Source organism: Microcaecilia unicolor, chromosome 14 (genome assembly GCF_901765095.1).
Source record: "Microcaecilia unicolor chromosome 14, aMicUni1.1, whole genome shotgun sequence".
Lineage (NCBI taxonomy): Eukaryota > Metazoa > Chordata > Amphibia > Gymnophiona > Siphonopidae > Microcaecilia > Microcaecilia unicolor.
In genome coordinates this window covers 27,010,793-27,036,930 of record NC_044044.1, presented here as the reverse complement: position 1 = coordinate 27,036,930, position 26,138 = coordinate 27,010,793, and the positions used below count along the sequence as shown (strand labels likewise).

Genomic DNA, 26,138 nt, shown 5'->3' with positions numbered 1-26,138 from the left:
CCAGGGCAGCCAGCAGCCACTGTATGGAGCACTAATAAATAGAAAGAAACCAAGATAAGCTGGTACCTTTTTCTTGGACTACCTTAATACATTTTTGACTAGCTTTGGAAAGCAGAACCGTCTTCTGCAAATCGGATAAGAGTGGCAGGGAGAAACAGGAAGCATTGGTGCATAAGTGTTACCATATTGGTCCGTCAAGCCCAGCATCCTGTTTCCAACAGTGGCCAATTCAGGGGTCACAAGTACCTGACAAGATCCCAAAACAGCACAATACATTGTATGCTGCTTATCCTAGAAATATGCAGTAGATTTTCATCTTAATAACGGCTTATTCTTTCAGAAAGCCGTCCAAACCTTTTTTAAACCCGGCTAAGCTAACTGCTTTTACCACATTCTCTGGCAACAAATTCCAGAGTTTAATTACACGTTGAGTGCAGAAATATTTTCTCCGATTTGTTTTACTGCTTTGTAGCTTCGTTGCATGCCCCCTTGTCCTAGTATTTTTGGAAAGAGTAAACAAGCGATTCATGCCTACCTGTTTCACTCCACTCAGTATTTTATAGACCTCTACTACTACTTCTCATTTCTATAGCGCTACTAGATGTACACAGCGCTGTACACTTCAACATGAAGAGACAGTCCCTGCTCGACAGAGCTTACAATCTAATTAGGACAGACAAACAGGACAAATAAGGGATAAGGACAAAGAGTAGCAAGATTCTGTGCGGAATCCCAAAGAGTACGAAGATTCCGGAATCCCACAGTAGCAAGAATCTGTGCGGAATCCCAAAGAGTACGAAGATTCCAGAATCCCACAGTAGCAAGATTCTATGTGGAATCCCAAAAAGTAGCAAGATTCCGGAATCCCACAGTAGCAAGATTCCGGAATCTCAAAGACTACTACTACTACTTATCATTTCTATAGTGCTACTAGATGTACGCAGCGCTGTACACTTCAACATGAAGAGGCAGTCCCTGCTCAACAGAGCTTACAATCTAATTAGACAGAGCTTGCAATCTATCATATCTCCTCTCAGCCGTCTTTTCTCCAAGCTGAAGAGCCCTAGCTGCTTTAGCCTTTCCTCATAGGGAAGTTGTCCCATCCCCTTTATCATTTTCGTCACCCTTCTCTGCACCTTTTCTAATTCTACTATATCTTTTTTGAGATTGGTGACCAGAATTGCACATAGTATTCGAGGTGCGGTTGCACCATGGAGCAATACAAAGGCATTATAACGTCCTCATTTTTGTTTTCCACTCCTTTCCCAATAATACCTAACATTCTATTTGCTTTCTTAGCCACCGCCAAACACTGAGCAGAGGGCTTCAACATATCATCAACGATGACACCTACATCCCTTTCTTGGTCGGTGACTCCTAATGTGGAACCTTGCATCACGTATCTATAGTTTGGGTTCCTCTTTCCCCACATGCATCACTTTGCACTTGCACATCTGCCATTGATACGCCCAGTCTCATAAGGTCCTCTTGTAATTTTTCACAATCCTCTTGTGATTTAACAACTTTGAATAACTTTGTGTCACCAGCAAATTTAATTACCTCACTAGTTATTCCCAACTCTCGATTATTTATAAATATGTTAAAAAGCAGCAGTCCCAGTACAGACCCCTGGGGAACCCCACTATCTATCCTTCTCCATTGAGAATACTGACCATTTAACCCTACTCTCTGTTTTCTATCTTTTAGCCAGTTTTTAATCCACAATAGAACACTACCTCCTATCCAATGACTCTCCAATTCCCTCTGGAGTCTTTTTCATGATGTACTTTGTCAAATGCCTTTTGAAAATCCAGATACACAATATCGACCGGCTCACCTTTATCCACGTTTGTTCACCCCTTCAAAGAAATGTATTAGATTGGTGAGGCAAGATTTCCCTTCACTAAATCCATGTTGGCATTGTCTCATTAATCCATGCTTTTGAATATGTTCTGTAATTTTGTTCTTTATAATAAATAGTCTCTACCATTTTGCCTGGAACTGACATCAGGATCACCGGTTTATATTTTTCCGGGTCACCTCTGGAACCTTTTTACAAAATCGGCGTTACATTGGCCACCCTCCAATCTTCCGGTACCATGCTTGATTTTAAAGATAAATTACATATTAGTAACAATAGTTTTGCAAGTTCATTTTTTTAATTCTATCAGTACTCTGGGATGAATACCATCTGGTCCAGGTGATTTGCTACTCTTCAAGTTGTCAAATTGCGATGGATGAGTAATCAGAAAGTGACACAGCTGTATAATTTTATGGTTCGCAATGTGATAGGAGTGAAGGTTTTCTCATTCACACTCTGAGCTTCCTCTGTCGCTCCTCCAAGCCTCAGCGCTAGTGCTCTGATCGCTACTTTTGTGAGAGGCAAGGCTAGGAGAAGGAAAGACAAGTGCCCCCACCAGTAGGAAGGAATCTGAACACACCTTCCTATGTACTGCTCCCCCTCCCTCCCACCCCATCCCTTTTCCCAAATTTACAAATATGTGTGCTCCGAGTTGGGCACCGTTTATAGAATAGCGCTTGCAGCCAGGATCTGCACCCAATTTTGGGCAATGAGGATTTACACCAACTGAACCCTGGTGTAAATCTTCCTGCCTAAACTAGGCGTGGACTTGCCATATTCTGTAACACTGCATGCAAATTCTAGGAACATCCCTGACCAGCCCATGCCCCTCCCATGGCCACGCCCTCTTTTCCAATCTGCATGTAAAACTTTACTCGCACATCTTTATAGAATACCGACTACAAAGATGCGCACGTAGATTCAAAATCGTTGCCAATTAGCAGTAATAATTGATTGCTGGCGCCCCATTATTGGCGCCAATTGGCTTGTTATTCAATCAAACTGTGCGTGCAAGTAGGACGCGTGCCCGATTTTGAGTGCCGTGTATAGAATTGACCAGTTTCTCACACATCGCCTTGTGGAAGTGCTTTTTAACGCACTAGCAAAGGTGGCAGAGAATGTGCCACGAATTAAGGCACAATCACACCAGAGCTGGTGTCCGTGAACAGGGCCGTGCCGATGCGGTAAGCGGGGTAAGCACCGCAGGAGGGCGCCCACCTCTGGAGGGCGCCGCCGCAGTGCTTACCCTTGCCCCGCGCCGCCGAGGCCTTTAAATCTTTTACTTGCAGTCGCAGCAGCGTCTGTGAAAACGGAGCGCTGCCGACGTCTCCCTTCCCTTGCACTCATTGGTTCCCTCAGTGTCCCGCCTTCTTCTGACGTCAGAAGAAGGCGGACACTGAGGGAACCAAGAGCGCGAAGGGAAGGGAGACGTCGGCAGCGCTCCGCTTTCACAGACGCTGCTGCGACTGCAAGTAAAAGATTTAAAGGCCCCCAGGGCGCGCAGCGTTCATCTTCACGGGGGGGGAGAGGGGTGCGCGCGCGCCAACTGTTCTTCTGCGGGGGAAGGGGGGCGCCAACAGTTCGTCTGCGGGGGGGGGCGGCATAGACCCTTGGCATGGGCCTGTCCGTGAAACACACCTACATTTCACAAGTGCGCGCATAAATTATTGTTAGTTCATAATCAACAGGCGTACGTGCTCGCGCTGCCCAAATTCTGCCTGTGCGTAAGCCCACAGAGAAGGTTCATGCCATGGAAGCAAAGTACGTGCAGTTGCGCTGGTGTTTAATGAGGTCATTTACACACGTATGTGTCCACTAACACACATAAATAAATCCTGCCATCTATGCACACACTTGTCACCACAACTAGGCTGCTCCTTACAAAATTATCTCCTGGACGGAGTGTGGTTTTCAGCCTCTGCTTTTTTTTTTTAATATGTTTGTTTTTACGTATGTTTTATTGTAATCCACATAGATTTTATAAATAATGTGGACTATAAATGTTTTAAATAAACAAATTGCTTGGTTAGCTGGCAAATTCCTTTGAAAATGATCCTCAAATTGCTTCCAGTCTATCTGTAATTGTTCCAGAGGCACTGCAGAAAAAACAAATATGATTTTATGCATTTTTGGGTTTGTTTGTTTGTTTTTTTTGCAAAGCAAAGCAACATGTTACTATTTCTAGGTTTATACCCCAGATACTCTTTGAAACATTTCACTCTTTGGGATGCTTCTCCTTTGGTATCTCTGGAACCAAATATGCCTACGCTGTGACTGCAGAGTAAGGGACACAGAGTAACCATTTAATATCTTTAGACCAGCTTTCCAAAGCTTTACAGCGCTGTAACTTGGCATTCTTGTGCCAAGGTCAGGCAAGGGAATTTGTGCCCAGATTAGGACTCTTTTCTCCCTCCACCCTCTCCCCTCGCACTTGGACAATAGCATATTTTCATGCATTTCCTCCATTATCAGCCCACGCTTGCATTTCAGTCATGTTTCGGTTCCCCCAAAAAGGCTTAGCACTCCGGGCACCTCCATCACTTGCCCACCCCCAGTTACAGCCCTGAATATTTAGCTCAAGGCTGCTTACAACACGTTTCAGGTATGACAACAGCCTGCTCCCAAGAGTTTACAATCTCAACGTGAGGGGAAGTAAAGTGGGGTGGCTGCCACGTTAGTCCACAGGAGAGGGATGCAAAATAAGACCGCAAATATTAAAATAATGCCTCTGTATCACTCTATGGTGTGACCTTGAGTATTGTGTTCAGTTCTGGCCGCCGTATCTCAAAAAAGATACAGCAGAATTAGAAAAGGTTCAAAGAAGCGCGACCAAAAATGATAAAGGAGATGGAACTCCTATGAGGAAAGGCTCTTCAGCTTGGAAAAGAGACGGCTGAGGTCTACAAAATCCTGAACAGTGTGGAGCAGGTAGCAGTGAATTGATTTTTCACTCATTCAAAAAGTACGAAGACCAGGGGACACTCAATGAAATTGCAGGGGAATAATTTTAAACCAAATAGGAGGAAATATTTCATCGTGCGAAGAATAATTAAGCTCTGGAACTTGTTGCCAGAGGACATGGTAATAGCAATTAGCGTATCTGGATTAAAAAAAGGTTTGGACATGTTCCTGGAGGAAAAGTCCATAGTCTGTTATTAAGATAGAAGCCGCTGCTTTGCCCTGGGATCGGTAGCATGGAACTGGTACTATTAATTGGGTTTCTGCCAGGTACTTGTGACCTGGCTTGGCCACTGTTTGGAAGCAGGATACTGGGCTAGATGGACCATTGGTCTGACGCAGTATGGCTGTTCTGATGTTATGTTCTTATACAGACTGGTGCTTCTACACGTCCGATGCAGAATTAAAAACTCAGTGGAAAAAGTTGTAGCTGAGAGCTTTTATTATTTCTGGTGGGGACTCATGCCCTCTTCAGCAGATGAAAACTTGATTGAGTTCAGCCCTGAAATGCTCCGCACAAATGTATTTCGAAAAATGTCTGGCCTGCAACATATTTGCTGATCGTTGATTCTTCTTGGTACCTTAGCACTGTGGAAACCAACACAATGAATTCAGGCTGATGCCCTGCCCCAGTCAAACTTGTCAGGCCAGTTAGAAATATTGCACTGTGAGAGAGGGACTCCAGCAGAGGAACCGGTTCCAGGTGTCACATGGCAATCAGTGGAGGGTGTGAGCCGGCCTTTGACAATACCCAACAAAGGAGTCACATACACATTTACAAAACACTTCACCTCCAAAGTCCACACCAGGCTTAATTTAGAGGTGACCCAGCAGTTGTAATGTAGTACAATCAAATTAATGCAGGAAGCTGAATTAAACAAATGCTTTGCCCTTCCCCCTCCCCCCCCCAGGAACACTTCATGTATCCACAAATTCATCAGAGTCCCATGCAAATGTTACACTCATAGACTTGAAGCACGAATACAGCACAGACAGCTGAAGAGCAGGTTTTCATCCATGCAGGTGTCAGAAACAACATGGAAAGTAGGAATACAGCACATTACTTATTTATTTTAGATTTTGCTCACACCTTTTTCAGTAGTAGCTCAAGGTGAGTTACATACACTGGATATTTTCTCTGTCCCAGGAGGCCTCACAATCTAAGTTTGTACCTGAGGCAATGGAGGGTTAAGTGACTTGCCCAAGGTCACAAGGAGCAGCAGCGGGATTTGAACTGACCAATGCTCTAACCACTAGGCCACTCCTCCACTCCAGAATCTTGCTATTCTTTGGGGTTCTACATGGAATGTCGCTACTCTTTGAGATTCTGCATGGAATCTTGTCACTCTTTAAGATTCCAGAATCTTATTTATTTAGATTTTGCTCACACCTTTTTCAGTAGTAGCTTAAGGAGAGTTACATTCAGGTACTCTGGATATTTCTCTGTCCCAGGAGGGCTCACAATCTATGTTTGTACCTGAGGCAATGGAGGGTTAAGTGACTTGCCCAAGATCACAAGGATTAGTGGTGGGATTGTGAACCTGCCACCTCCGGATTGCAAGACTGGTGCTGCTCTAACCACTAGGCCACTCCTCCACTCCAATTACCAGAACTACATGTAGACATTACACTGATACAGGTAATGCATGCATGCATACAACACAGACAGCTAAAAAGAAAGATTTTCCTCAAAACCCTGTGCAGACATCGCATTGATATATGTAAAACAGGAATATAGCACAGACAGCTCAAGAGCAGATTTTAATCACAGCCATATGCAAGCATTACACTGATATTTTCAAAGCATGAATACAGCACGGACAGCTGATCTTCTTCAGAATTCCATGCATCCATTGCTTTATGTGGAACCCTCTGCTGTTCGTAACGTGGATATCCAGTGATAATATCACAGCTGTCTCTGGGAAGAGACAAGTCTGAAAGCTTGTCTCGAAGGGCCCAGTTTACCACGGGCTGGACCACTTACCCCAACTTGGGAAGTCATAGTAGGGCAAAATTTCTAGAGAAAAGAGTGTCTCGGGGTGGGCAGGGGAAGGTGCTTCTGGATTGGCTATATGATTGGTCGTGCACTCAACCCTTTGATAGCTCATTGGTTGGAGTATTTAAAATAGTCTCTCCCAGGCTCAGGGCCTTTTCCTTGCCCCTTAAAGGTAGTTTGTCCTACCACCCACCCACCCATTCTTATTGCTTGGCTTTTGGCTAGGATTCCCTAGCGGTAAGAGTGGGATGTGACTAGGGGTTGTACCTATTGTCACAACAGGCAGGAAACCCAAACTACGGGTGTTGTGGCTCATAACAAGAAGCGGGAATCAGATTTGATTATCATGGTAGGTTGCGTGACCAGAAATGGGCTTGGAGGTTGGCCCTGGCTGTCAAGGCGGGGCTGGGGGAGCCAAGATCACCAGAGATGGAGCAGTTGGCGAACTGCTACTTGGCTGACAAGGCGAGTAGCTGGTGGTGGTGGGGGGGGGTTGTCACTACATTTAAGCATAGCTTGGGTGTTGCTCATTTATTGAAAAAAATTTTTTAATATTAAAGTATGTTATAGCAGGGAAAGTGTGTTAGCAAGAAGGGAATGGAGTGGGAGAGGAGGGGGAGTGGGGGGGTGGAATGGATAGTGAGTTATGGGTAAGGTAGTCCCAGTTCCAAAGCTTAGAAGAGAGGGGGAATGGCCATAAAGTTTGTACCTTGGGCTACCTGTGTCTAGGCTAGGTTTGTGAGGTGAATTGAACATGAGGACAGAGCCAGGCAGAATTTCACGGTCTGCGTCCCGCAAAGGACAAGACAGACTTGGATAGGCTGGAGTGGGCTTCGACGGCAACTTCAGCAGTTGGGACCTAAGGACAGAGCCGGGTGGACTTCTACGGTCTTTGACCCCGAAATGCCAAAGAAAAATAGTATTTTATATCACATTCATTGCTGGTTTAATCATGACTTGATAATGAGTAGGACTGTTGGGCAGACTGGACGGACCGTTCAGGTCTTTATCTGCTGTCATTTACGGTGTTATCAGTGCTCTGCCCCTTCCTTTTCACTTGCAGGTTCAGCGCAGGGTTTGACACTATCTAGGGAGCCAGCCAAGACTTCTCTCCTGGGTTGGCAACATGCTCCCGATCAACAGTCAATCTCAGCCAATCCAGGTTTTATACTGATGCATGCCATTGGGTAAAACCAGGACTGGGGCAACCTGTTCCAAATGACCTGGAGGTTGCTGGTTTCCATACTTCCCACGGTTGGGAAAGGGAGGGGGAGCAGGGACTGAGGAAGTATCAAGTTACATCAGGAGACAGCCTGGGCAGCCTTTTAAGGGTTTGCCAGAGGACAAGGAACTCCAGTGCCTTGGTTATTTGAAGCTCAAGTCCTCTGAATTATTTAGGAGATAAACATTTGACACTGGCAAAGACACAGGCAGACAGGAGAAATACAGAGCGGGAGGAAGTTGGGGGGGGGGGACGACACATAAAGAAAGCAGAGTGAAAGCAAAGCAATGGGTCTTGCTATTCCCATTAACTCATAGAAACGATAGGAAACAATTTTACCATCAGGGACCGTTTTCCCCAAATTATTTTGGGAGGGGTGTTGTTGAGGATGATCATGATTGTTGATTTTACCAAACTTTTGGGGTGGGGGGGGGGGACTAGAGGCCTGAAAGTTCAGCAAGGGTGTATAATACCCTCACACCAGAGCGTTTGCTTGACGGTTGGGTTTTGAGGTTTGCCGGATTTTATTGTCTGTATGATTTTGTGCTGTTTATGCTTTTATGAGTATTTTATTGTACCTCGCCTAGATGGCTGGATAGGTGGGTTGTATTAAATAAATAAGATAAATGGATAAGGGAAGTAGCAGGGATGGGGTGAGAGGGGGGGGAGTGGAGTGGTAGAGATGAAGGTGAGAAGGAGAAGGTGGGTAGGGGTGAAAGAATGAAGGATAGGAGCAAAATAGGGAGTTGGGTGATAGGATGGGGGGGGGGGGGGTAGAGCGGGAATACAAGCCATGGGGTGAAAAGGAAGCGGAGGGCTAAAGCTGTCATCGGTGGTAGGGATGAGGGCGAGAGGGGAAGTTGGGTAGATGGGGGATCTGGAAGGGGAGGTGATTGGAAGTGGGTAGATGGATGAGGGGGTATAGGTGAGGGGAGTGGAGCAGTTGGGGGGTAACTGGAAGGATGGGGTGGGAAGGGAGGAGGCAAGACATGCAGTGGAGTGAATGGGTTGTGGGGGGGGGGGGGGGTGGAGATATCTGACTCTGTCCCCTGGAGATTTCATATTCAAGATACTTTGTCGACATGACAATCTTACATGAATGTAACTCACCTTGACCTACTACTGAAAAAGGTGTGAGCAAAATCTAAAATAAATAAGATTCTGGAACCTTAAAGAGTGACAAGATTCCATGTAGAACCCCAAAGAACAGCAAGATTCTGGAGTGGAGGAGTGGCCTAGTGGTCAGAGCACCGGTCTTGCAATCCAGAGGTGGCCAGTTCCAATCCCGCTGCTACTCCTTGTGATCTTGGGCAAGTCACTTAACCCTCCATTGCCTCAGGTACAAACTTAGATTGTGAGCCCTCCTGGGACAGAGAAATATCCAGAGTACCTGAACGTAACTCACCTTGAGCTACTACTGAAAAAGGTGTGAGCAAAATCTAAAAAAAATAATAATAATAAGATGCACAGCATTTAGCATGCGCTAAGCTTTAGTAAAAGAGCCCCTTAGAGGCCTTTTAAGTCACGCCTATTGCAGCTAAAAATGGAGTACTGCAGGACTCGCTCAGCCATCTCGTGGTAACTTCTAAATGTGCACACACTAACTGCTGGACTAAAAAGGTTTTCAATTGTTTTTTTGAGGGGGCACATCAGGGGCAAAGAGTTGGCGTTCCTGCGTTAACCAATTAGTTCATGGACATTACCGCATGGTCGCTGGTTGCCGCACACAAGGTGGTTTTGTGAAATGACTGAGCGCTAATGGCAACTTCAGCACACGCCAGTGGAGGAGAGCAAAAAAAAAACCCTCCTTTCGCCAATGTGGTCCAAAAGGAATTTATTTAATTCTTCACAAAGACCAGGCACGACTCGTTTTGCAGTGGTTGGAAAAGCTACACTGCAGTACAAGTGGCTGAATCATTGGTATAGTTTTATACTTTTCAGACTACATAAGTACATAAGTATTGCCATACTGGGAAAGACCAAAGGTCCATCGAGCCCAGCATCCTGTTTCCAACAGTGGCCAATCCAGGTCACAAACACCTGGCAAGATCCCAAAACAGTACAAAACATTTTATACTGCTTATCCCAGAAATAGTGGATTTTCCCCAAGTCCATTTAATAACGGTCTGTGGACTTTTCCTTTAGGAAGCCGTCCAAACCTTTTTAAAACTCCGCTAAGCTAACCGCCTTTACCACATTCTCTGGCAACGAATTCCAGAGTTCAATTACACGTTGAGTGAAGAAAAATTTTCTCAGATTTACAGAATTTAAAGGGGGTTTGGACAGATTCCTGAGGGAAAAGCCCATTGGACATATTTTAAAATTTTTTTTGGGGGGGGGCGGGGTTCTTGAAGCCTGGATTGGCCGCTGGATGCTGGGCTTGATGGACCCTTGACCTTTTCCCAGTATTACGGTACTTGCAGCTGCAGATGCGTTAATATGGACTGTGTCGGCATTACTGCGCGATTTTGTAAAAGGGGGGGGGGGGGAGTGTAACCTTCATTTCAGTACATTTAACCAGATTAGAGCATAGATATCATCGTTTTGCAGTATTGTGCTGACATCTTGTGGTGGGTTGTTAGAACAGCAAGTGCCTCTATTTCCATTGTGTCTAATAGAAATCAAACAAAATAAAACATGGAAAAGAAAATAAGATGATACCTTTTTTATTGGACATAACTTAATACATTTCTTGATTAGCTTTCGAAGGTTGCCCTTCTTCCTCAGATCGGAAATAAGCAAATGTGCTAGCTGACAGTGTATATAAGTGAAAACATTCAAGCATTACTATGACAGTCTGACAGGGGTGGGAGGATGGGGGGGGGGGGTGGGTCGGAGGTATGCATGGGGACATCAAAGCATATCATTGATATTCTAACAGGATGGGTGTGGATAGGTGAGGGGTGGGGTGATCAACAGAGACATACAGCTTTATGGTTTATAATGGGCTAGGAACCCCAGATGCTTGTTAAGTCCTTTCTGTTGGGTGTTAAAATATTCAATCATTCTGACTTCAAAGGTCTTATGTTCTTGTATGGTTTTAAAGTTACCTTTCAATGATATGCTTTGATGTCCCCATGCATACCTCCGACCCACCCCCCCCCCCCCATCCTCCCACCCTGTCAGACTGTCATAGTAATGCTTGAATGTTTTCACTTATATACACTGTCAGCTAGCACATTTGCTTATTTCCGATCTGACGAAGAAGGGCAACCTTCGAAAGCTAATCAAGAAATGTATTAAGTTATGGCCAATAAAAAAGGTATCATCTTATTTTCTTTTCCATGTTTTATTTTGTTTGATTTCAATTGATAACCTTAAGAGTGAACTAACACGGCTACCACACTCCTCTATACTGTGCCATTAAAAGCTGCTAAATCTGCTTCTCTACAGCCAGATCTCAGTCCTCTCTCATTCTGGGGTCCTTTTACTAAGCTGCGGTAAGCACTAACGTGGCCATTCATGGAAAAGGGGAGCATTTTAACAGGGGCAGTTCAGACCCTGCATCGCCCACTGACACTGTGACACCTCATTCTCCATGGCTTCAGTTAGAACATAGAACATTAGTCCACCTGGTCATGGAAATAACTCATGTACCCGAATACAGAACTTGAAAAAAAAGGTGAAGAAATCATGTAATAATCCAGCCCTTAAGCATCTCCTTCATCATCAGAGTATTTGCCTCTCCTGTGCTTCATTCTAGTGCTACCAGTAAGCAAAAACTGGCACACACCACCTGCCTCAAGATATTAATTTCAAGACCAATTATTTAACTGTCTTCAAATATCTGAAAACTTTGCCTTCTAATCAGATTTGTTGGGACTTTTTTGTTGTTGTTGTTGTTCCTTGCTGAGGGGAGTCAGGTTTGTTTAGAGGATTGGCTGTGTATTTTGCAGACTTTGCAAAAATAGGCAAAAAAAAAAAAAAAAAAAAAAGGCACAGCAGGGATTAAAGAAACCTCTTTAATCCCTGCTGTGCCTTTTTTTTTTTTTTTTGCCTATCTCCTATCTTCCCTTATGCTGATTACCTTACGTGTCATGTGATCTACTTTGAACTTGACATTTAAATTCCAGCTTTCCCCAGCAAGTCGATGGCAGTTTCAATTCAGTTCTCAACTTTTGCTTCTACGAGCCTCTACGTGTCCCAAGTCGCTTCCTTCCAATTCTTCTGGCATACTGGGGCGGTCGGGGAGGGGGGGTTCATCTTCTCATAGCTCTCCACATTGTCTCCTTTCTGCTAGAGAAAACAGCTCTTTCGCTCCTTTCCCTGCTGCTTACGGACCGGCATCACATCCTCAGAACTGCCTTTGGTGTTTCTCCTTAGCATTTTGGGATTATTTTTAATTGTTTTGGCAAGGCAGTTCCTTGTCTATAAATCAGCAGAGACAGCTCAAGGGACAAAAGCAGCTACAAATTCAGTCTTTTAATCAGAAGTATAAACACCACATATATATAATATATAAAAATAAATATAAAACGAAGGGGAGAAATCCTCTCCCATTATAAAACATGGGGGGTGAAGGGTCAGAAACAAATATTTTTTTTGAATTTGCTACTCGGGGGGAGGGATTCATGTCTAGAGGGCAATGTCCCTTACCTCCCTCCGCCCAGTCTGTCATACATTTCTGAAAAGAGACCTCAGATCTGGTGCCAAGTTTTCAGGCACTGCTGAAGGACCACGGATGCCTGGGAATGGTGAACTCACAAAAGACAGGCTGGATTTAAAATGACTCCTCCCTCCTCCCAACGAATAGTTCTGGTGGGAAGGAAGATGGGGGGGGGGGGGGGGTGGTCAGGAAAAGACTGGAGACAGGGACAGAAGAAAGGTGAGGATAAGTGAGATGTGTGCTGAGAGGAAGAGAGAGAATGAGTGGGCAAAGACTATGGCTGTTGGATGATTTAAAAAAATGTAATCACAATTAATCTCAAAATTAAATGTTTAATCTTGACTTAACTCGTCCAGCATTGCTGTACTTGCCTGGGACGCAGGGCAGCATTTGCAATGCAAGGCAGGCCCCGAGCGCTTTCCTGCATCCATGAAAACAGGAAGTTGCATCAGAGGAGGCGGGACGCAGCTGCGGGAAGGCTCTTGGGGCTGGTGGAAGAATCCTGCTTGCACTGCAGACACTGCCCCGCAACCCAGGCAACTACAGCCATGCCAGACCAAGAGTAATTGTGATTAAAATTTTTAATCACACTAAAAATTTAACCAGGTAATCGAGTTAGTTACTTCGATTAATCCACAGCCCTATCAAAAAGAAAGAAAGCAAAAAAAAAAAAAAAGATACAGGTGTGTATAGAAAGGAAGAGGAAGCAGTGAGACAAAAAGGAAAGAAAGACAGACTGCAAGAGATCTTCGCCTCTCAGTCTCTCTCTCCTAAGTCAAGTTTTATCCAGGTAAAGGTCTTACTAGTCACAGGGAGGTGGGAGCAGTTTCAGACCACCCCACACACAGCTTTTCATTAACCCCTTCCCTGCCCCTAACACAGCAAAAGGCTTGGACCCCTGTCATCCCCACGCAGTGGAAATATCCATCCCTGCCCTTATGCGCTCCCATGGAATACGACCAACGAAATTTCCAATCACTCGCTCTGTGGGCTGTACACCACTGTGGCAGACGCCTGGCACCCTGGTCCTTGGGTTTTGCCATTCACCACAAGCAGAAGGGGACTCTCCACTCGGAGGCTACTGAAGGAGAAGGTCTGGAGGGGTGAGAGAGAGAAAGAAGGAAATATGCAATTATAGACCAGTAGGGGGTGACAGAGCTGCACTGCAAAGCTAGAGATGATGCAGGGCAGGACTGAGGTGCTCTGACACGGCTGTGGATAGCAAAGGATGGTGCAAGGCAGGAGTGAGCTACACTGGCAGAGCTGCGTCTTGGGGACAGGGTCTCAGTAGTGGAATAACAGGGGCTGCTGAAGTGAATTGGCAGACTGGTATGTCTTGGGGGGGGGGGGGGCATTAAGGGGAAGGTTTTGGGGTGCTGCAGGGACTCCTCACCTTTTCTCTCTGGATCTGATGTTGTTTGAGGTGAGGCTCCGGGATAGCCACAGAGTCCCCGATGAGAACCCCCCAGGTCTCCACCATGTTGTAAACCATCACAGCAAAACAGGAGCCTTCTGAATCCACCAGGCCAAAGGTGCTTAGGGGAGAGAGGGAGATGAGAAACGCACCAGTGAGACGGAACCGGTTTCAAAATGTTCAGCTTCCCAGAGACAAACTCAAGACAGGCAGAGCGAGGCAGACCGACACAGGGGGAATCGCAGAGGGACACACAGACTGACAACACAGACCATAATGAGAGAAAGAGACAGAGAGACACGGTAAACACAGAGGAACAGAGAGGGAGAGACAAAAGTACATTCGGATGAGGAGCAGAGACACAGAGATCTGCTGAAACCTGACTCGGACAGATAGGTGGGAGAGGATACAGAGCAAGTGATCAGGGGGAGAGAGCACAGACAGAGGAGCAAAGACAGACCAACTTGCTACTCACAATGGTACTTTCTCTTCTGTTGTCAGGCTAAACACAACCCTGCCCAGAACCACTACGCCGGTGTTAACCCCGGGTTTCAGCGCACTCAGGAGTCTCTGCTCCAGTGTGACTTTCTGACCCGAGGGACCTTGGTATCGCCCATCTCCGCAGGGGCCTAGCAGTGAGGGCCGCAGGCTACCCAGCATGCTCTGCAACTTCTTGCCCTTCACTTTTCCCTGGACGGTGGAAAGAGAGACATTAGTTCAGCATGTATCTCTGTGAGGGACAGAACTTTTCATGCGACATCTTATGGTGTAAGAGATGTGATTTCAGTGAAAGCTTAGTCTGTCCTATTGACTGTCCCTTTCCTGTACGATAGCAGCCGATGTCTCTTATGATACGAGATGTCCTGTCAGATAAGGTTCAGTCTTATCTGACAGAAAATCTTATATGAGGCGTTGGCTGCTATCATACAGGTTCAGTCTTGGCTGGCTGGCTGGCTGCCTCCACCCCCCCTTCTCCCCGGTACCTTATTATGTAGATGCCCCGTCAGCCTCTCCAGGAAGTCCAGCAACTGCTGCTCTCGGAGTTTGGGTTCCGGCCACGCAGGGTCCAGCAGTGCTGCTCGTGACAAGCCCTCCAGTGCCTTCTGGTAACTCTCCTCATACTTATACAGCTGGAAAAAAAAAAAGAACACATCCCCAAACAGAAAAGAAACAGTCAACACATTTTATCTTTTGCTGATGACAGAAAACCTGGCGACAGAAAGGCAGCCTAGCTCGTCCACTGGAAAGTACAGAAAGACAGTCACTGCTGGGCCGGAAAAACACTGGGATCGGGAGCTTGCGAGAACTGTGGAGAACGGAGAAGCTGTGATCACCTGGGACATTTCCCCACTGACAACAAAACTCTGAGCAGGAAAAATGGAGAAAGCAAAAGAACAGCACTTTTATCAGCAGTGACTCTGCGTGGAGGAAGAGAAGGACCCTCAAGGACCCACAAATGCAATCAGAGACCAAGCACATGTGGTGGAAAGGTACAGAAACTGTTGTACCGGCCGCATTACAAAGAATTTCCAAGACCATCTTGATAGGTTGCTTGTACACATCAGATCTTAGAAACACCAGCGAAGGGCTCCGCTGGAACGGGGTAACTGCTGAGATGACCACTAGCAGTTAAGACTGCGATCATACCCTGGCACAGGGGGGCGGATCAGACCTATCACAGGATGTTCAAAATTAACCTATTGGGAGACACTACCTCCCCCAAGAAGAAAATCCATGCAAACGCCTGGAAAGCAAACAAGATCCAAAGCCTTTTACGGACATAAGAGGTCCTCTCCTCTCTCCACTTTCTGACATAAGAACAGTCATACTGGGAGAGACCAAGGGTCCATCTAGCCCAGTATCCTGTTTCCAACAGTGGTCAATCCGGGTCAGAAGTACCTGACGGAATCCCACATAGTATTAAGGTTCATGCTACTGATTCCACAGACAAGCAGTGGCTTCCCTCTTGTCTATCTCAATAGGAGACTATGGACTTTTCCTCCAGGAACTTGTCCAAACCTTTTTTAAACCCAGATGCGCTAACCGCTGTTACCACATCCTCCGGCATCTTACTCATAGACATCAGTGATAAAGCAAAAATGGAAAGGGGAACGGTGGGGGCCAAACCCTTCCCATGCCCCCTCTCTACTCAAAAGAAAATGTTGGAGCACTGGTCGGGCGAGGCATAAGAGGGTAAAATCTAATGTGGAGATCCGCAACCCAGCGGAATGGACCTCTTCAGTTCAAAATGAGGACAGCACCTAGGCCGAGGGCCCCAAAGCAGTGAAAAGTTTATATCGTTCCAAACTGGAAAACGTTTCAGCCCCCTCCAGGACCTCTGAGGTGCCTGCCTCCATTACCAGCTTTATCGGATCTTACTTCCCCCACCAACACCCTCTTACAGAGATAAGAAGGCTTCCAAGTTCATTTATTCAGCTTGCTAACTGTAAAACCGCATAGATTTTAAAAAGTGATTTAATTTCACAATTTATATCCCGCTTAATCCCCTAGAGCTGAGTGGATTACAACAATTTTAAAACATAAAATTACAAAAATAAATAAATAAAAATACAAGACAGTACACAAATACAAAATACACCAAAATAATATAAATACACAAAGAAACAAATCAAAACTATATACATTCTACACTCCAACACAGTAAATATCTCCTCTACGCATCAAATAGGACTTATATATTTACAACTTTGAGGAGGGGTGTCTCTCTTTCCATGGCTCTGTTGCGGTGGAGGTCTGGGCAGGAAAGGGGGTTGGCTTGGCTCACACTTACTGTAGCTCTATTGAAGTGTAGGTCCGGGTTACAGGCTGCTGTAGTGTCTACTCTCTCCTGCAGTGAAGGGATGGGAGAAACACGTTAGACTACATAACAGATTTTGAATCCAAAAGGAAAAGCCTACATTGAACTCATGCCCTGCCTTCCTTTGCTCCCACCACTAATCTAAACTTTATGATGACTCTTGCACGGATGGAATAACACGAGTATCAAGGTCTCACTGTACAAAGCAAGAGACGTGAACTGGGCGTCTCACAGGGTTTCACGGGAGTTAAGCGGAGGGAACACTCACCGCCCTGGCGTATGCACTCAGTGCCTGCTGGGAGATCTGAGGGCTCTGTCCACTACTGAAGAACAACGAGAGGTAGGCATTGCCTAGGATATCTGAGAGAGAGAAACACACAGGAATTAGAACCTCTCATCCTTCTCTCGTCAGGAACCTACCACTCGCGGTCTTTCTCCAATCTGGCTCTCATCAGGCAGGCATCACACCCAGTTTCTCTCCTCGCTCCTTCCCCAACTCCAGCCCTCGTCCATGGGGAGGCGAGAACAGGACTCACACCAGGAGGTCCCGTCCTGCACATCCATCTGTATGGCCTCTTTAGCGTGGGCAACGCTGTTGGCCACATTCCGGGCACGCTCCTCGGGATCCTGGCAGGACAGCTGGCGCAGCACCATGGAGAGCTGTCTCAGGGACACCTTGTTCCTGCACTGTGGGAGAATGAGGTAAGAAAAAAAAAAAACCATCAGCTAGGAGGGAGCAAAGTGGGAGAAGGGTGAGTTTGATGACACATGCGCTCTGCAGAGTGAATAACTCCGTCAAACAGAGCGACTGGCTGATGGGGAACAGAAACCTTTATGGAAAGATTTAGAAAGTTCACGGGTCTCGGTGCAGGGCTCATATGTCTTCAACTAGCTTGAAGAGTAGGGGCCAAAATGGACTTACCGCTCAACTACCGCGTGGCTCTTGCGGTAATTTCATTTTTGGCGTGCATCTGAAAAATCATTTTTATTTTCAGACGCGTGTTGCGGATGCGCGCCAAGCGGTATCTGAGGCAGATAGGTCCTTACCACCCAAATTCTTTACCACTAGGTCTACGGCTGTCGGTAAGGTCAGAGGCCCAAAATGGACGAGCGGCAATTTTGATTTTGCCGCACATCCATTTTCGGGAGGGAAAAAAAGGCCTTTTTTTTTTTTTTTTTTTAACAGGTGCACTGAAAAATGATTCTGCGCGCGACCAAAACCCGCGCCTACGCTACCATAAGTACATAAGTTTTGCCATACTGGGAAAGACCAAAGGTCCATCGAGCCCAGCATCCTGTTTCCAACAGTGGCCAATCCAGGTCACAAATACCTAGCAAGATCCCAAAAATAGTACAAAACACTTTATACTGCTTATCCCAGAAATAGTGGATTTTCCCCATTTAATAACGATCTATGGACTTTTCCTTTAGGAAGCCGTCCAAACCTTTTTAAAACTCCGCTAAGCTAACCGCCTTTACCACATTCTCTGGAAACGAATCCCAGGCCATTTTTCAGCACGCCTTTGTAAAAGGACCCCTAAGAACCAAGGAAACCCAGTTCAAATCCCACTGCAGCCCCTTGTGACCTTGTGCAAGTCACTTAACCCTCCATTGCCTCAGGTACAAACGGATTGTAAACCCTGTGGGGGATGGGGAAAAAACCTGCCGTACCTAAAGTAACTTTTGCTTAACAATGTGAAATGTCGACTAAAAACTGGACGGAACATCCCCAAGTCATGTACTGTTTTTCTGTCACTCGGATCCCTGTGATTTGGGAGATACACCCAACATTTGCCCCATCACCTGGTGAGGTCCAAGCCTCATTTTGCTTCTGCCGTCACCCACAAAACTCTAAACTGGAGTGGAAACCCAGCCCCATCAAGGCTCACGTGGTTCAGCGCTCCAGAGAAGCAGGTGCAGGCTGCCGCAATGTCTCCTTTCTTCCAGTAAACCTCTCCTAGCTGGTTCCAGGCCTCCACCAGCTCCGGGTCCAGCTTGACAGCCCTGGAGAGGGCCTCTTCAGCCTGGGGGTTGTAATCTGCCACCACATTCAGGACTTTCCCCTTCAGCATCAAATAGGGGGCTTTGTGCTTTGCACAGCCTGAGTTGGGAAGAACAGAAGACAGCGAGAGAGAGAAAAAGGTGAGAGAAAAATACAGAGAGAGACACAGCCAGCTATTTTTTTTTAATTATACTCTTAAAGTCAGAAATCAAAAGGACATTTTGTTACACGACGGACGTAGCATGCTTTTTTCTCAGCTGTGAGCCACGTGACCCGAAATCCATGTGCGTGAAGGATCCACAGATATTTTAGCCTGTTGTTAGAATGGTTTAAACTCATCAGAATGGGTAAGTCTCTTCTGAAATTGTGACTTTGCTGATTTGTCATGCTTCAAAATCGTGCCTATGATTAATTAGGTCGAAAATTGTTTTGCTAAAAATCTTAAGCGGGTCGCATCCTGAGAGCAGACGGACCACGGCCTGAAAGTTTGACGCTGCTGTTAGTTAACAGTTATGGCAAACTTGGGAGGCTACTGGTATATTTAACACCTGCACTTCTTAAATATCGACCAGGCTGAACAAATTCAAAGCAGAAAACCAGCTCTACAGTGGGAGACAGAAAACAATACAACTGATACCGTAGGTAAGTTGCATCTGTACCTTGGTCCATAAAATCATCCATGGTGACAGCCCAGCCTACATGTCGGATCTAATAGAACTACCACCCAGAAAAGCAAAAAACTCCTCCCGCACATTCCTCAACCTCCATCCTCCCAAATGCAAAGGCTTGAAATACAAATCAATGCATTCATCAACTTTTTCCTATACAAGCACACAGCTCTGGAATTCACTGCCACGTAACCTGAAATCGGTCTACGAAATGACCAATTTCCGCAAACTCCTGAAAACGTATCTCTTCGACAAAATATATCATAAAGAACAACACACGTAACTACTTTCTTCAAGATATCCAGGAATGTTCTTTAATGTCTTCTGCTTTCACACCATCATGCACCTAATGCCTATGGCTTTAACACTATCATGTATTTCACCATCACGTACCCAAAACTCGCTGTAAAACCAAATGTATATTCTTTTCTATTTCCAGTATCTACGATGAATTGTAAGCCACATTGAGCCTGCAAAAAGGTGGGATAATGTGGGATACAAATGTAATAATAATAATAATAATAAATGTACCAAACTGGTAAGTAACAGCCAAAGCAACTCAGAGCCATTATTTCGAAGGATCACGTTTCCTGGGCTCTGAATGGCCCATCGTATTTTGCAGAAGATATGGGGAGAGAAATGTCTTTCTTCACAGAATGGACACACAGCGCACAGGGGTGTTTAAAAATATGCAACCAGAAGGCTTATTATTTAACTCTAATTCCCCCCCCCCCCCCATCTCCTACACAAAGGATTTAAGAAGCTTACCAGGGGTCAAACCCATATGTAATAATAGTAAACAAATCAAATGCTCTCTCTCAGGGGCGCAGCCAAACCTCGAGATGGGAGGGGACAAGAGCCCAAGGCGGGGGGGGGGGGGGCACGTTTTGGTCACCCCCGCCCCCCTCCGCTTCCCACTACTGCCGCTGTACACCTTGGCCGGCGGGGGTCCCCAATCCCCGCCAGTTGAAGACTTTGTGCAGCGCTGGTCTCCGGCGCTGCCGCATTGCCTGCCCTGCTCTCTCTTCCCCTCACGTCTGGCACACTCCTTTTAGTGAAACTGAGCATGCTCAATTTTCACTAAAAGGAGCGTGCTCGACGTGAGGAGAAGACAGACCAGGGCAGGATGAAGTTTTCAGCTGGCAGGGGTTGGGGGACCCCTGCCAGCCAACCAGGGGCCCAGAGCACATCTGGGAGGGGGCCCAGGCCCCCGTGGCCCCACCTAGCTACGCCAGTGCTCTTTCCTCTCCCCTCAAAAATAGCTTCAAATTGGGAGGGGAAGAGGGGGCAGGGACCCCTAGTAGATGGAAATAGCCAAGACGCTCCTTTTTTCATTCGTCTTTCATTCTCCTGGCATGGTAGGTGATTCTCTGCAGAGGTTTTTCCTGGCGTCAAATCCCCACCATTGTTGCCAGGGTTGCGGTCTTCCCGCAACACTGGGCGGGTTTTCTTTGAGCAGCTGCGGCAAAATTTCGGCGGGTGCGGGTTTGGGCTCTTCTACTGTGGCCGCTGTGTGCTTTTTTCCGGGGCTTCTATTGGTCCAATTTGGTCCAATAGAAGCTTTTTCAGGGCTTCTATTGGTCCAATTTGGTCCAATAAAAGCTTTCCCGGGGCTTCTATTGGTCCGATGTGGTCCAATAGAAGCTTTTGAGGGGCGTGGTCGACGTCAGGGGTGACGTCAGGGGGTGGGGCTGGTGACATGGGAGGCGGGGCTGGTGATGTGGGAGGCGGGGTTTGACACTGGGCTGGTTTAGGGCTGATTTTGGCCGGGGAAAATTTTTCCCATCTGGCAACCTTGATCCCCACCAGTCTGGCCACATTTCACAGAGTGAGTTTCAACCTAAGACATAAGACATAAGCATTGCCACACTGGGACAGACCAAATGTCCATCTAGCCCAACACCCAGTCTCCGACAGTGGCCAATCCAGGTCAAAATCACCCGACAAGATCCACGGAGCAAAGCATTTTGTACTGCTTGTCCCAGGAATAGTGGGTTTTCCCCTACGTCCATTTAATAACATTCTATGGCCTTTTCCTTCAGGAAGCCGTCCAAACCTTTCTTAAACTCTGCTAAGCTAACCGCCTTAACCACATTCTCCAGCAACGAATTCCAGAGTCAAATTACGCGCTGAGTAAAGAAAAAAATTTCTCTTATTTGTTTTAAACTTACTGCACTCCAACCTAGAATGTTATTTTTTCATTTCAACTAGTGCTGAAAATGTAGCTACAGCAGTGACGGTAGCAAGGTGAAAGCCTTTAAAATTTTGGAGGGAAACAGACATACAATCCACAGCGTACATTCCCTAAAATCTATTCATGACTTCACCATAAGGGAGGGCAGGGGAGGGGAGGGGGGGTTGTATTAATAACAATGATTTTTTTTTTATGCTTTTCCTCCATCCCCTCCCCACTCACCTTCAGCCCCCTCCAGCTCCCTCAGGGTCCTCTCCATCTCCTCCGCCACATCCTGCGGTTTGCTCGCTGCGTGCTCCACGCCATGTGTTTCAAAGTAGGCATCCCGGAACCGGTACAGCCGAGTTACCAACTCCTGCAAGAGCGAGGCAAATGGGGTAGGGGTGGAGAGGAGAGACAGAAACCTCTGTTTATTTATTTGTGACATTTATATCCCACATTATCCGAAACAAGTTTGAGTTCAATGTGGCTTACAATAAACAGTATAGGATACATAACAAAGAATAATGAATAAGAAAGTAATTTGTTGTAAGAATCCAATTTTACAATACAGTATCATAAACATACTGGGATAGCTATGGATGTTTAACATTTAGAAAATCTATTACGAATGAGAAATTCTACATGAAGCAAAGAGAAAGTTAATGGTAAATTGAGTAATAACCAGTTCAGGTACTAATTAATTGTTTGAGATATGGTTGTTCTTTGTGAGGGTTTGTTTGAATAGGAACGATTTGAGGATTTTGCGGAATCTAGCATATTCCTGTATATTTCTTATTTTGGGTGGTAAGGAGTTACACCATTTCTTTTCCTAGGTAAGTGAAATCTGCAGTGTGGACCCAGGAATGCTAAAAGATCATCCCGCACATTCCTAAATCTTCACTTCCCCAACCGCAAAGTTCTAAAATACAAACTAATGCAGGCGTCAAACTTTTACCTACGTGAGCACACAGTTACGGAACGCACTGCCGCGCAACTTAAAAACGATCTACGAACTAACCAACTTCCGCAAACTACTGAAGACCCATCTCTTTAACAAGGCATACCACAAAGATCAACCAATGTGAATATACATAACTCCTTCACACATAGTTAGAAATGATTTATAATATCTGCTTGTTATACGACTATCATGTTTTATCATTATCATGTTGCCCAAGATTCTTCTGTAACACTAAATGTCTATTTCCTAATATATTTCCACCATTCATGATGAATTGTAAGCCACATTGAGCCTGCAAAGAGGTGGGAAAATGTGGGATACAAATGCAATAAATAAATAAATAAATCCCTTTTTTTGCAATTTGGGAGGTGTAGTCCGAGATAGTTTCTTGCCTCATATTTAGTGTTTCTTTGAGGTTAATTTTATTAATGGTACCATATAGTCTGGAGCTGTGCCGTTTAGGATTTGAAAGATAAAAGGTACATAATTTGAAGGTAATTCTTGCTTTGATGTTATCAAATTATGTTTTTGTCCCCCTCACCCATCCAGCCCCAAATAATCATTAAGTTTCCCTGTTGCATTCTGGGAACTGTAGTTGTAGCTTTTCTTACTATGGTTTGTAGTCGTGGATGAAGAAAATTGCGTGGGTGTATCTTGTTATCTTATACAACCTTCCCACCCTTCCACAGCTGTGTTATTTTAAACAGCCAGCATGGAACAAAAACAGGAAAAACAAACAACAAACCCTTTGTTATTTTTAATGTTGCAACTCTTGTATGAAAAATACAAGAAGCTGAAGGGTGATATTTGCACCTTTTCATCTATTTCAATCTGATTTAACACCTATTCAGTGCATTCAAAATGAGGTGACAAAAATTCATAAGCTACATACATTAGTCATAATAACCAAAAAAAAAGTTGATTAATTTGCTAAGCTTTTTGAAGCATTGCTTTACTAACATCTGCCAATCCTGTCTTCATATACCCCACAGCCAGGCATAGCAGACTAAGGCACCTGCCCCCCCCCCCCCCCCCCCCCCAAAACCCCGTCTCTGAAAGGGAAAAGGTATTTCATTATGAGGATTTGGCTCAGGCCTCTTCAGTTCAAGGTATTATTACAATGGCGGTGGGCTTTTTTTTTTCAGTCCCTGCAGCCTCACAGCAGTAGGGTTCAGTGATAAAGTCACAAAGAGCAGCAGTGGGGTATGTACAGGGCACCCCTGGTTCTCTACTCCCCAATTTGGAAACTGCTGGGGCCAGACCCTTTAAAACCCTGCTCCTCCTGTGGAAGTGACTTAGGGGCTTAGGATCCCCTTCCCCTGCAAGACTTCCATGCCAGGGCGGAGCACAGAGGGTGGGGAGCTCTGAACTGCCATCGCACTTTGGGGAGGGGGGCAATGGGGCGGGGGGGTTAGGTACCTCCAGCCTCTGCATGGCGTCTGCTTCTGATTCTGCAGCCATGGTGGCTCTGTCGTTGCTCCGCCTCTGAACCAGCCCAGAGAAAGGGAGGGAGAGAAATAAACAGAGCAAGCAGCAGAGAGACAGGGCCTCTAGCAGCAAGGAGGGGAAACAGCAGCGCCCTCGCCGGTGTCTTCTGTCAGCTATTTTCAGCTCCTGCTCTGGCAGTGCTCTCTCTCTCTCTCTATTTCCCCGGAATCAGCTCTAGTATTTTTAACCACAGTGCTGCCTGCATTTTCCTGGAATGACATCGGGTATTTTTGAACTCTGCCGCTGCGCTCTCTGCATTTTTTTTTTTTAGTCACCTCTGGTAATTTAAGCCCCTGCGCTCTGCACGTTCCTAGAATCACCCCTGGTATTTTCAGCCCCTGCGCTCTGCGTGTTCCTAGAATCACCCCTGGTATTTTCAGCCCCTGCGCTGTCTGCATTTTCCTGGGATCTCCTCCAGTATTTTCAACCATAGCAATCTTCTCCGGTATTTTCAGCCCTTGCTCTGCATTTTCCTGGTATCACCTCCCGTATTTTCAGCCTCTGTACTCCCTACATTATCCTGGAACCTCCTCTGGTACTTTCAGCCCTCTGCATCTCCCTGGCATCTTCTCTGGTATTTTTAGCCCCTGTGTTCTCTACATTTTGCTAGAGTCTGGCCTGGTATTTTTAGCTCTTGCATTTTATACTTTGCTAGAGAGTCACCTTCAGTATTTTCAGCTCCTGGAGCAGAACTGCCAAGTTACCCAGTTTGATGAAGGATATTATAAGCCAGCCTAGGATTTTCAACACCATTATAAGAGCTGAAGCACTGATTTCAATAGCAAGAGTCAGGGGCTATAAATCTGTTGCTGCAGGATATCATTTCAGAACCAGGACTGGCCAAAAAGTCTCCTTCCCGGGACTGAAAAACGTGGCAACTTTGCTGGAGTCTCCTGTTTTTAATTCTTATGCATAGGATAGGATTCAACTTTTTAAATCGGTGAAAATGTTTCTTCACCCAACGCATAATTAAACTCTGGAATTTATTGCCGGAGAACGTGGTGAAGGCGGTTAGCTTGGCAGAGATTAAAAAGGGGTTAGACGGTTTCCTAAAGGACAAGTCCATAAACCACTACTAAATGGACTTGGGAAAAATCCACAATTCCAGGAATAACATGTATAGAATGTTTGTACGTTTGGGAAGCTCGCCAGGTGCCCTTGGCCTGGATTGGCCGCTGTCGTGGACAGGATGCTGGGCTCGATGGACCCTTGGTCTTTTCCCAGTGTGGCATTACTTATGTACTTATGCTTAACCCAACAAAAATTACCCCCCCCCCCCCCCCCAAACTCAAGGAGTTTGTTCAATGTTGGGAGTGCTCAAGCAGCCATAGAGCTGGCTTCTATGCTCTGCATTTTGCCAGAGGCTTCTTCAGTATTTTCAGCCACTGTTTCTTTATTTTAATAGAAACCCTTCTGTACAAATTCCACTTGAGTCCACCATTTTCCCAGCCATTCTTTTTCAGAGCACACTTTCAGGTTGCTTGATCTTCAACGCACACCAAGCCAAATTTCATCCCCCTCACCACAGCCAGTTCCCTTCCCCCACTCTTACAGACACCACTTTTTTTCTGGTGGGTACAAAATACAATCCATTCTGTATGCCCTAGTGGGGGAGAAATATGCCCTATGAAGCAGTGTTATGATTTTTTTAATCGGTGGATGAATAAGTCATCAACAATCTCAGGATTCAGTCTTCCACAGTCCTTTCTGCAATAGAAGATGTGCTGGTTCTAGGAATGTACAGGATCCCCCGTGCAAATTTTGCTAGTTGTGGCCAGCATGTTTGCTTGTTTTTCCAAAAAAAATCAAAATATCATTGTCTGCATCACTCAAACATAAACAGTCCAGTTCATTAACAGGCTTCAAAGTAGAAAATGACACGGGGACAAAGTTTGTCCTCATCCCCATGGGCTCTGTCCCCGTGTCATTCTCTAGTAGGGGGCACTGTTAGTGTAGCCATAGTGTGTT

General features: G+C 45.7%; 1 protein-coding gene across 1 annotated transcript; it reads right to left on the bottom strand.

Moving 5' to 3' along the window:
- Positions 1-12,456: 12,456 nt before the first annotated feature.
- Positions 12,457-24,164, bottom strand: TTC5 (tetratricopeptide repeat domain 5). Its single transcript, XM_030187844.1, has 10 exons — positions 24,102-24,164; positions 21,962-22,094; positions 18,765-18,976; positions 17,412-17,562; positions 17,144-17,235; positions 16,849-16,905; positions 15,041-15,187; positions 14,533-14,747; positions 14,037-14,178; positions 12,457-13,738 (listed from the first exon to the last, which is right to left on the bottom strand). The coding sequence occupies exons 1-10, from the start codon at positions 24,141-24,143 to the stop codon at positions 13,619-13,621; spliced, it is 1,311 nt and encodes a 436-aa protein (XP_030043704.1). The 5' UTR covers positions 24,144-24,164; the 3' UTR covers positions 12,457-13,618.
- Between the last annotated feature and the right edge of the window lie 1,974 nt (positions 24,165-26,138).